Raw genomic sequence first — 13,060 nt, 5'->3', positions numbered from 1 at the left:
GGAATATATAGAGCATACTTCGAGTATCTATTAATAATTACTAGAATAGCATTATAAGCCTTATTGTAGAAACTAATGAATTCAAGCAGATTAGTAATAAAGTTCATTAATATCTTAGCTTATAAGCGAGTTGCTAGTAGTAAGAAACTGAGCAGGCTGTATAAGCATTGTTTTCTCGTTTTTATTCGCTAGTATACTGCATACATATTAATATGCTTCTTCATATTCTTAGCTAATACATCTTAATAATAGTAATGAGAAATCATCTTAGTAAACTTAGCTATACTAAAATAGCTAGCTATTGAATCATTATAATATACTTCCAAAAGCTTCTTATAAGTTGATAGATAGTTTAGCATAAATACACATTCTCTAAAGCATAGCAAGCTCTTAATAACTTGCTATAGCTTCATATTAGCTATAGAGCTGCATATTCGCCTCTTGCGCTAAGCTTTTATCTGAACAAAAACATCTTCTTATTGCAATCATAGCAAATGCGCTCTCATTAGCTCTGCAAGCTGCTTCAGCACTATTACTACACTTCGCTCTACTGCTAAGCGCAGAAGAATAGTTAGTTCGCAATCCAATACCCAAGCAATATTAGTTACTAAGCGAATACTTCGCTTCAACTCTGCGCTCTCGCTCGAATAGCGAAGAGCGCACTCTCGAAAACAGGAAATACTCAGATTTGCTATCTGCTCAAACTCCATGCTCTTGCTCGAATAGCAAAGAGCGCATACTCGAAAACAGAAGATACTCAGATCTGCTGCTTGCTTCACTCTCACTCTTTGAATACAACTAATACAAGGTTCTCTCTGATTCTCCAGATTCTTTATTATAATGAAATTGCTAAGGCTTTGCAGCTTCTGCTCAGCTCCCTCTTCTCTCTAGTAATCTAGCTGTCTGAATAATTCATCAGCTGGATTAAACTTGCTAAAGCAGTACTGAATAATGAGATTATATATGCTGAGATCATTTAGCTAGCGTAACTAGCAAGCAGATAGCTTCTATTTAGTTTCTCAGTACTGCAAGTTGAGATGGTTTGTAAGGATAAGTATAAGCTTAGATAGATATAATAAATAATGCTGTTAGTTTGATACAGCATTTATAATAACTAATAGCTCAATATTCTTTATGCTATACTGTATTTCTGTTGAAGAGAGCTTCTTTGAATGAAAGGCAATTGAATGCTAGCAGCTTTGAAACAGCTAAGCTAGCATAGCTTCTATAGCAAAAGCAGAAGCATTCATTTCAACTCTTATTAGTAATGCAGCATTGTAGTAGCATAGCAATAGAGCTGTTATAAAGAGCATGATTAGGATCTTGAAAGCTATTCGAATGCAGTTCGAGAGCGCAATCATGCCTGTACTGCTGCTTTACAAAAGATCAGTTAATGGTATAGCAATCTTGGAATAGTTCTGTATAAATCGATAGTAGAATTCAGTAAATCCAAGAAATATCTGAATATTGCAGATAGTATGTAGAAGCAGCTATTATGCAATAGCTACAATGCATCCCTTATTCATATTGATTTCTTCTAAGAATATTATAAAGCTTAGAAATTTCATTTATTATATATTGAACTCAGCGTTCCACACAAGTCAAGTCAAGGCAAGCGGTACCCCTCCACTTGGCTTGCTAACTATTTTGGCCGCTTGCTTATCTTGCAGTACTTCGCCACTTGATTTGCTTGTCCGCTTGATTAAAAAAGCACCTTACCTAATCTAGCCTAGATTGAGTCATATTTCTAGCTTATATAAGCCTGAATTATGGAAGTTATGATTATATAAGCTAAATTATATAAGCTAAAATTCTAATCTTATCTTATCAGGGTTAGGGTTTACTTTTCTTTCCAAAAAAACCCAGAAAATTAAAAGAAAATAGAAAGAAGTGGAGTAAACTGAGCCTATAAGGACCCACTATAGGACTGAGGCCACTTGCTTGTTCGCTTGCAAGCCGCTTGGTCAAAAAGGCCGCTTGCTTTGTCTTGAAGACCATCGCCAAACCGTCAACTTCACTTGTCAAGTGGCTTGAATCCGCTTGACTTGTGTGGAACGCTGATTGAACTTACACTTTCTCAGATTGAGATATAGCTTCCATTACTGTAGCTGCTTCAAGACTTCTCGAATATAGCTTATATGCTGCTTAGCATTATTACTATAGATCAGAATATCATTTAGATAAACAATGCAGATCACATTTATCAAGCTTGCTAGCGCTTTATTAATATATGCCTGGAATGTAGCTGGGGTATTAGTAAAGCTAAAGAGCAGAATACAGTATTCGAAATAACTATATTTCATACGTGTTATGACCCATTCAACATGCAGGTCACTAGCCAGGACACCCGGAACAACTATCCGGAAAGACAGGGAAGGATTCAACATCTCAAGGACTAAGGCTTACATAAGCAAGGGTTAGGGTTACAGGATCAGGATGGATCAGTGGCTGATCCATAGTAATCCGGATCAGTTGAATCACCCAGGTGATCCAAGGAATCCAACAACCAGCACTACCAACAGAACTGAAGAGCTGGATATATAAGAACACGTTCATTCCCATTAGATAAATCTCGTATATAGCTCTTCAGTTATCAATCTAAGTATTCAGTCTCATATACTGAGTAGCTCCAAAAGCAGTGAATACTTGCATCGCTTATTAGGACTTGTACAGTTCCGTATTCAAGAACTTGATACTTTAATACCGCTCTTATTAGCATAAACCCCTTTATATACTTAGAAATCTTCGGATTGCTGCAATACTCATTACATTTTAACAACTCTTGTTCAAGAACAGTTCAGTATTACCCCTTGAGCAATACGGAATACGATAGCTCCTTCAGGAACCCCTTCGTCCTCGCATGCTCCCACTCAGAAGGAACTGGTTAACCAGATGTACCAGCTTATCCAGCGTATCCAGAACCTGCGCGAACAACAGCAGGCTCAGAGCGCTATCATCGCTAACCAACAAGCTTAGCTAGCTCAACAGGCTCAACAGGCGCAGTTCATCTCTATAGCTATTAATGATGCTGGAAAGATATATAAGATGAATAAGCTTGCTATATACAACAGCAACCAGAAAACGCTGCATAGATTCCTTACCCACTGCAGAGCGTATTTCCTGCATTATGAGAATCAATTCATTAAGAAATCTGAGAAAGTTATCCTTGCAGAAACTCATCTCGAAAAGAATGCTCTTATCTAGTACAAGCCTTCTCTATGCAACCACTTGGAGCATCAGAACAATCCCAATACACATATCCAGGATATCAAGAATATATTCGATTTCTTTGAGAGCTTTGAGAAAGCTCTCAAGGAAACCTTTGATAATCTCAACGAAGAACGCACTACAGCTTAGCAGCTCATGAACCTCAAGCAGACCAAATCAGCTTCTGCCTATACGGTTAGATTCAAGCAACTCTCAGCAAAACTTCCGTAGGAGAATAAGAATCTCATGGAATACTACTATAAGGGACTCAAGAACAACATTAAGAACGAAATCTCCAAACAGGATTAGCCAGAGAACTTCACAACATTCTCTAATCAAGCTATCTGTATCAACAACTATCTGTATGAATAACGGGTAGAGAAGTTCAAGAAGGGAGAAAGCTAGACTTGGAGATTTCCGGCTAATACGGATAAGAAACTTCAAAACAAGAATAGCGGTTGATATGGCAGTATAGCCTAGAGCAGTACTATGCATGCTAGTCTCATGGAACTCAATGCAGCTAATAGGCAGTATAGCAAGAGGAACAGCATTATTTGCTACAACTGCAACAAATAAGAATACATTGTATACAACTGCTATCAACCCCGGAAGAATAAATAGCAACTAATTCAGGAAGGACGCTAGATGAATATTGCTCAACAACAGAAACCCAATCAACTAAGCAACACCCCCTCGAAGCAAGTGTCGGATTCTGTTGATTACGGAAGTCTCAGCTGAACATTCTGCTATAATAACAACTGCTTAATACACCTCTCGAGTAAGGAAGGTTCAAGATAATTCTCTCAGAAATCTAAGCGCTGCAGATAAATAGCAATAGCAGAACGAGAGTGCACGCTCAGCATCCCTACGAGTAGCAATCCGGACTACTCTGATATCGCGGAACAGAGCATTCAGATGTTGGAAGAAGAGCTTAGCAACGATACCTTTCAACATTCTCCATTGCTTATGCTAAGCACTATAACCAGGGATATGAATAAGGAATGATACCCTCTTGGCTACTAGTATGAATATCTAAGCAATACCGAAAATGCTTCTCAAACAACAAGCTAAAACGAATAATCCAATGGTTCACTAGAGTCTTTCATGAATAATGAACTCAAGAAATCTACAGGAAGATTTCTCTTCGGTATTGGGTGGAACAAGGAAACAACATGGATTAAATATCTCATCTACGGAATAGAGCTGGAAAAGCTCTTTACCTGCATCCTCTTGCAGAACATCGAAATACGAGAAGATAAGAATTCTCGAATCAGCCCACTTTACAATCTACACCACGAATTAGCTTGAATCTCCTGCACCTATCATAGCTGCAGAATGCATTTCTCAGATAAGATGCAATACGAATAATTCCCTGTTAGAGAATCAGAACAAATCCTTCAAGCTGTTGAAGAATAGGAACTCCGCTTCAGAGAGATTTTCAACAGATAGCACTACAATACATACATCGAACTACCAAACAACTGCCTCAGGCAATGCATGAACAAGAAGATAAAATAGTAGCAGTATAAAACAATACTCTATACGATTCACATTAATAACAAGATTTGCAACTAGCATTAACAGAAGAAAGATCAGGAATAATGATAATACAAGCAAAAGCAAGCTAAGAAGCTTGCTTAAGAAGTAGCAAAGCAGGCTTAGAAGAACAAGCAGTTCTCAACAAATCCAAAAGAATAGAATTGCTTGTAAAGGAACTGCAGATAATCAGACCGGAACAATTCCTATATGAAGCTTTTAGAACAGATTATGCTTATATCAAGTTCGATATATATATTCAAGGATATAAGTATAGCGCACTATTGAACAGTAATGCTTAGAGAAACTTCATATTCCCATACATCATCAATCAGGCACAACTACAATGAAAATAAAAGAAATGCCCATATACTCTCAGCACTGTAAAAGAACAATCTGTTGCATACAACTAAGGAATAATCGATAAGGAGACTGATTATCTATCTATCTTAATCCAAAAACATATAATCAAAGCTTCCTTTAATATCACAGATATAGCACAGCATGAGCTGATTATGAAGCTTTTATAACTCAAGAAGCACAATTCTCAAATCAATTGAACTACTGGCCAGCTTTTATAAGAACAAGCTGTACCCAGAGAGATAGTTACAATTAATAGCGCAGAATCGAAGCTAGTAATTGAAGAATACTCAGGAAAAGAAGCTTCATACAACTTCATATATATCTCCAAACCAGCAGAGCTAGCAGTTCAAGGAAAAGGATCTAGTAATAAGTAAACCCAAATAATGCCAGAGCGCTAATAGGTTAGCAAAACAATGGAAGCGAGATCCTCAGCAAGTTGGTTCGCTCCGGAGCAATAAGAAAAAGCTTCAGAAAGTGAATTATAAACCCACACGGGAAAAACCTCGAAACCAGGCCCTCGAGCGCTCAGTCCAGCTCGAAGCGAACGCTCAAGGCTCTCAAAAACGTTACCAAAAACAATGAACGAAAAGAAGCACGCTCAACGATATCTACTGTTCCTCCAGATAGCAGAAACAGCACAAGAACTAGAACTAATACTTGCAAACATACTACGAGAATATTACAAGTTTAAGAAACTATTCCAGAGAGAATTGGATACAGGATTGCTAGAATACAGCTCATACAATCACGAGATTCCGCTACAAGAAGGGAAATAGCTTAAATTCTTCCTCATCTACGGACTAAACAAGATACAGCTAGAGACACTTTGGGAGTATCTCGATAAGAATCTTAAGAAGGGATATATACGATTATTGCAATTATCAGCAGAATATCCTATCCTGTTTATATCTAAGAAAAACAGCAAGCTTAAGCTATGCATTGATTATAAGCAACTCAATGATATTACAATCAAGAACCGATATCCATTGCTACTCATCAAGGAATTACAAGATAGGCTGCAAGGAGCATAGTGATTCACAGTTCTAAATCTGAAAAAAGCTTATAATCTGATTAGAATAAAAGAAGAAGAAGAATAGAAAACTGCTTTCAGAACATGCTACGAATACTACGAATATTTGATTATACTCTTTAGTTTAACGAATGCTCCAGCTTCATTCCAGAAAATGATCAATCATATCCTATGCAAGCATCTAAATCAGTTCATCATTGCCTATCTCAATAATATCCTTATTTACTTTCGAATATTAGAAGAATACAAGAAATATATAGAAACAGTATTGCAAATGCTTTAGAATGCAAAGCTTCTTATAGAGCTTGCAAAAAGCTACTTTTATATACAGAAAGTTAACTATCTTGGATTCACAATCAAGCTAGAATGCATTAAGCTATAGAAAGATAAGATAGAAGCTGTTAGGAATTAGCTAGTTTCTAGGAATATTAGGAATGTTAGGTTTTTTCTCAGATACATTAACTTCTACAGGCAGTTCATTAAGAACTACAGCCAGATTGCATATTCCCTTACAAATCTTATCAAAAAGAAGCAGCTCTTCAAATGAATCCCCAAGATACAAGAAGCTTTTGATAAGATTATTAAGCATATCACCTCAGAGCTAGTTCTGTATGAAGCAGATCTCTATAAATCCTTTGAAATTGAGATTAATATATTAGGATATGCATTCGGAGAACAACTTGGTTAGCAAGACAACCAAGAATATCTAAGGATTGTAAGCAACTTTTCAAAGAAGTTGAATAGCTCGGAAGTTAACTATGAAATCCCTGATCAGGAACTTATAGCGATAGTAAAGACTTTTGAGAAGTAGCAATACTATCTTATTAGTATATAATACTCAATCATAGTTTACTCGGATTATAAGAATCTGATTACATTCATGATAATTAAGGTTTTGAATAAGCAATAAGTTAGATGGGCAGAATTCCTTTTACAGTTCGATTTCAAGATTGTGCACTGCAAAGGCTTGGAGAATGAACAAGCAGATGCTCTTAGCAGAAGATCAGACTATCGAGATATAGATTCCTCGGATATATAGAACATCTTCGCCCAAGATGAGTCAGGAAATCTTGTTAACGTATATAGAGAACTGAATGCTGCTCTCAGAATAGAATCCTTGGAAAAGAATTCAGAATCAATGATTCCAGACGAACAAAATAATTATATTAAGAATGTATACAGTGCATTAGCATATGAATATCAGGGAATCAGAGCAATCTACGAATGTATCAAAAGATACTGGAACTTATTAAGCTTTAGGAAAAGAATTGAGAACATTTTATAACAATGCAATAGCTGCAAGAAGAACAAAGCAGAAAGATATAAGCCTTACAGACTACTGCACTCCTTACCAGTATCTATAACTGTTTAGCAATTTATTAATCTAAACTTCATTATTAAGCTACTTCTTTTATAAGAACTTTTAACTAAAGTGCAATATGATAGCATTTTAGTAGTGATTTGCAAACTAAGCAAGTATGCTTACTTTCTCCTTTATAAGAAAAGCAGTATAGCAGAGGAACTTGTATACGCATTTCTCAGAACAATTATTGCTAATTACAGCATGCTAGAGGAAGTGATCTTCAATAGAAATAGAAAATTCAATTCAAAATTTTAAACTTTATTTATGAAATAGCTCGGAATATACTATAGAATATCTATAGCATTCCACCTGCAAACAGATGAATAGACAGAAAGAATAAATCAGATTGTTGAATAATACCTTCAATACTATATTAACCAGGAATAGAACAATTGGATCGATCTGTTGCCTCTTGCACAGTTCGCTTATAATAGCGCGGATATAAGCATAATGAAGAAATCATTATTCTTCACATTCTACGGATATAATCCAACAGCTTATCATAAGGCATTGCTAGAAGCAGATGTAGAAGCTGCAGATAAAAGGGTTAAAAAGATTAAGAAAGTTCAGAAGGAATTCCGATCAGAACTATAATTCGTTCAGGAACGAATGATGCAGTATGCAAACTTTAAAAGAATTGAAAGATCAATCCTATAGGAAGAAGATAAGATCTATCTACTTCGAAAAAACATCAAAACAATCAGATCCAGCAATAAACTCGATTATAAAAAGTTGGAATCATTCAAAATCTTGCAACAGATTTTCCCAGTTAATTACGAGTTAGCATTACCTCATGGAATAAGGATATATCCGGTTTTTCACATCTTATTGCTAGAACCAGCAGTATAGGAAACATTAACAGACAATATAGCAGAAGCGGAAAACAATGAATCAGAGTATAAGGTAGAAAAGATTCTCAAGCATAGAAGTACAGACAATACAAGGGAATATCTCATCAAATGGAAAGGATACTCAGCAAGCGAAAATTCTTAGGAACTGCAGAAAAATATTAAAAATGCTTAAGAAAAGGTAGCTGAATATTGGAAAAGGAAAACCAGCATCTAAGACAACCTCTCTGCTCCGGAGCGAGAATCAGGCGCTGCAGTTTCACTCTCCAGAAGGGAAGGCCAACCAGACATGCTAGGATCAAGAGCTAAGGAACTCCAGTCGATAACCTCAAGATGTCCCTGAGATATCAGACGAGTCTCCTCTTCACGAAGACTGCAATCCTCCTCATCAGCGAACCCTTCCAAGAAATTGAAACCACAACGAATCATTTCTGCAGTACATTCCTCCAGCAGCCTTCGCTGTTTCCATGCACAATCAAGACGAGCCTGCGATGCCAGCAAGGCTTGTAGGGCAGCAGCATTTGCTAACTCTGCCTCAGCCTCCTCGCTCAAAACCTTGCGCTTTTCACGAATCAAACGCCCTGCTACAGAAGAAAATCAGTAACCACGGAGAACACCAAGGAACGAAGAAACCAACCAGCAGAGGCCGAGAAACAACCAGTATCACAGCTTTGACCCAGAGAAATACACTTCCCACAACGAGAAGAGTTTTCAGCGAAACAACAGGAAGCTCCCGTCTCCCGATAATGAGCACAAGCAGGCATTTCGATATCAAAAGCAGAAATAAGCTCAGCAAGATGATAATGCTCTTGAGTTTTCACCGAACGACTAGGATGCGATTTGTTGATTCTGTTCAACATCTCGATTAGGAAGGCATGACCATGTATGCGAATAACTTGCTTGGATACTTATGAAAGATTGTTAGGAATAATGATTGATAGGAGAGAGATGATGTTATGATTTATTCAATATGCAGATTACTAGCCAGAACACTCGGAATAACTGTTCGGAAAGACAGAGAAGGATTCAATATCTCAAGAACTAAGGCTTACATAAGCAAGGGTTAGGGTTACAGAATCAGGATGGATCAGTGGCTGATCCATGGTGATCCGGATCAGTTAGATCACCCAGGTGATCCAAGGGATCCAACAACCAGCACTACCAACAGGACTGAAGAGCTGGATATATAAGAACACGTTCATTCCCATTAGATAAATCTCGTACATAGCTCTTCAGTTATCAATCTAAGTATTCAGTCTCATACACTGAATAGCCCCAAAGGCAGTGAACACTTGCATCGCTTATTAGGACTTGTACGGTTCCGTATTCAAGGACTTGACACTTTGACACCGCTCTTGTTAGCATAAACCCCTTCGTATACTTAGGAATCTTCGGATTGCTGCAGTGCTCATTACAATACGAAAGGCAGTCTTCTACTCATCTCCTTTACAGATTCGAAGCTGATAATATGCATTCTTAAGATTGAGCTTAGTATAGATTTATACATAGCTCAGTTAATTAAGAATCTTAGCAATTAAAGATAACGGAATACAGTTCTTACATATAATCCGATTTAGCGCTCTATAATTCATATAGAAGTGCAGCTTGCTTCCTTTCTTTAGCACGAATAGTATAGATGCGCTAGCAGAGCTGATTGAGAATCGAATTCATCCTCTAGCTAGCATCTCCTTCAAGTATTTCCTAAGTACTTCTAGTTCAGCTGCAAAGAGAGCATACAAAAGCTTTCAGAGCAGTCTTACCTTCTCTTCAAGCTCAATGCAATAGTTAATATCAGTATAGGATACAAGCAACTTTAATGCCTTCTTCATGCATAGATTAATGAAGTTGCAGTACTCAGAGGGCAGGTGCAGCTTTAGTGCTGCATCTTCTAGCTCAGCCTTGAGAGGTAGATCTGATAAGCTTGGATAGTAATATGCTGCAAAGATAACTCTCGCTTCCTCAAGCTCTTTCGCTATAGTATAGAGCTAAATCTGGAAGTGCTGGAGAAGAAATCTTCATTGCTTCATATCTCATTGTATTACTAGATTAATAATCTTAAGCTATAGAAATCCCAGAATCAAGCTAAGCTAGCTAATATCTGCTACTATAAAGCGATAACGCTGCTTCCTGGATATTCCTAAGCTATCTGTAATCTTTATATCAATAAAGCAGCTGCTATATATAATAATAGCTCCCTGATTAATTAAGATGAGCTTGAAGCATGCTTCAAAAGATTGGTTCTGCGCCAGAGCCTCAGCTAAGCAGCAGTTAATCAGATTCTCCTCTGCTCCTAAGTCAACCAATCTATACATATGCTTCCTTTTGTTTCCAAGCAATAGCCTTGTATGAATAGTAAGCTGGCGAGGCTTCCGCTCAGCATCTCCTCAGCTCTGTTGCATGGCTATTGCTATCTTGTTAGCCTGCTTGCAGCTGTTTGCTATATGCTTTTTCTTCCTGCAAATCCAACATTCTGCTTCTGAATAACTGGAACTATAGTAGCCTGGCTTATTGCAGGTGTAATAGATATTTCATCGAGACTCCGGGTATAGATTAGCAAAATAGCCTGTCTTCTAACAGTTGTAATAGCAAGCAAAGTTATTATTAACTATCTAAGAGCGCATCAACGAAGCTTGAGTACTCATGAAGGGAAGTGCCTAAGAACTACGCAGAGCTGTGCAGTCCCTTGCTATATAATCTAGCTTGCCACAGCTATAACAGCCACGATATGAGAGGGTAGCAGTTCCTGAGCTGCTGCTTAGGAGCGTCTTGACAGCAGATTGAGGATTGGTAATCATCTCTTGAGCGGATTCGATATATCATACTAAGCTAATCAGAGCATTCCAGCTGCTCGGGAGCATTATCTGCGCACTGATAGCAATACGGATCTCTGGTCTGAGGCGTATAAGAACAGCTATTATGCAGTATTGCTCGATATCAGGATGGAGAGACTCAAGCTTCGCCTTCTGGTATCAGCATACAAAGCTTATCACTGATTTGCTCTTGCCTTGAGCAATGCTTGCAAGCATCGCTGCAGCAGTAACAGCGCAGGTAGTAAGATCAGCTAACTGGTTCTTCAGAAAGGATTCAAGTTCTCCAAAGGTGATAGGAATAGGCTCACGCTATTCCTCCTCCTAGCGGGCAACATAGTTGATCCAGTCCTGCTTGGAATCATCTTTCAAGCAGCGTACTGCATATTCTATCTTATCCGCTTCATTAGTTAAGCAGCAGATATCGAAATAGTACTGCAGATTATATAGAAACATCTTCAACTCTATATACAATCCCTCCTTGTATATAAGGGCTGGTAAGCTGCAATATAGCTGTGCAGGCGCTGTTGAGAGTGCCTCTGAAGGGATTGGCACAGGAGGGGTGCTGAGAGGGCTGAGGCCAGCTGGCTGGGGCTCCGGGCTGGTATTGCTGCTCTGGAGTAGTATTAAGCAAGCACACTTGCTCCTCAGCTGCTGCTGTATCTCCTCTTCTTCCAACTAATGATCGAGCTTGCATTCCTAGTATTGCAATCCAGCTATATCTGCTAGTGCTTCAAGCGAGGGATTCTCGTAGGCTGGGCCTAGGTTCGAGCTTGGAGAGAGGATCTGAGAGGGGAGTTGGCTTAGAGTCTGTAAGGGATTGGAGTTGCCAGCTCGTTGTGATTGTCGCTCTGAAGCAGCGCTGCTGCTTCATATAACTGAAGCCATTCTCATCCCCAACAGCTTACTTCCTGGGAAAGAGTAGAAGGTTCAGACTTGTCAGGGTAAAAAGAGCACACAAGTAAGGTGAAGAGGTGTGAGCTGCTCTCAAGCTGCTCTGTTGATGCTTTCATTCAAAGGGACTACTGAACCTATCTCCCTCCTCCTCTTTTTCGCTGCTGGATCTGTTGTTCCCCTTTCCCTTATGTACACAATTGGCCTGGACTAGATGGGATGACAATGGCCTGATGGCCACGCAGCATCGTACAAGAGCGCTGCTTCGGAGCAAAGCCCTCGCAGCAGCCCTGGACCGCCACCAGGGGTCGCAAGGGCCACCTATTTCCTTTGTGCGCATACAAGCCCTGACATGCAGGCTAGCTTGTATCCTAAGCAGTAGATGCGCTGATAGCTTGTTATTCAGTACTTGAAAACGCTTGTTCAGTTGCTGAAACATTCTCGCTGCTTGCAGCAGCGCTTCTTTCTAGCTAATCCATTCATTTCAGTGCCTCAGGAGATTTTTCAGAAGTTGGAAGTTCTTGCACCTTATTCTCTAAGCTTCTTTCCTGGGATAGGTTGCTTTGCAAGAACGCTCTATTGCCAGTCTTAGATACTCTTATCCCCGAATTCCAACTCGGAATGCCTTCCGAAAGAGACTCTGAGGATGGGCTACTGTTCTCGTTGAACAGCAAATGAGATCCTTAGTTTCGATTTGTAGCATTAGGCTAGAGAACTGAATCCTATATGCTTTCAATAATGATTATATTCATGATTTTCTTATTATTTCCGATTTCTAAAATAATTAGTATTAGCTAAGCATGAAATAGTACTTCTAATATCTTACTGCTATTTGGATTATAGAATTAGCTTTTATTGAATAGAATATTGCATATAGTTGCAATTCTTGCAAGCGCTGAAAGCTATATGCAATATAGATTGCTTGTAATGTATTCTACAAAATAGCTCTTATATGCTCTTAGTTCTGTTTTTATATCCCATTTATAAGAGCTAAGTTTGCACTCTTCTTGCA

General features: G+C 38.5%; 1 protein-coding gene across 1 annotated transcript; it reads right to left on the bottom strand.

Annotated features, from left to right (window-relative positions):
• Positions 1-9,861: 9,861 nt before the first annotated feature.
• M406DRAFT_269823 (uncharacterized protein) lies at positions 9,862-10,014 on the bottom strand (the record flags this gene model as incomplete). Its single annotated transcript, XM_040918034.1, has 1 exon — positions 9,862-10,014. A coding segment is annotated over one exon (153 nt), but the record flags the coding sequence as incomplete, so codon positions are not given.
• Between the last annotated feature and the right edge of the window lie 3,046 nt (positions 10,015-13,060).

This window comes from Cryphonectria parasitica (genome assembly GCF_011745365.1).
Source record: "Cryphonectria parasitica EP155 unplaced genomic scaffold M406scaffold_11, whole genome shotgun sequence".
Taxonomy (NCBI): Eukaryota; Fungi; Ascomycota; class Sordariomycetes; order Diaporthales; family Cryphonectriaceae; genus Cryphonectria; species Cryphonectria parasitica.
Note: the sequence above shows the minus strand (reverse complement) of the source record. Positions and strands in the feature narration are given on the sequence as shown.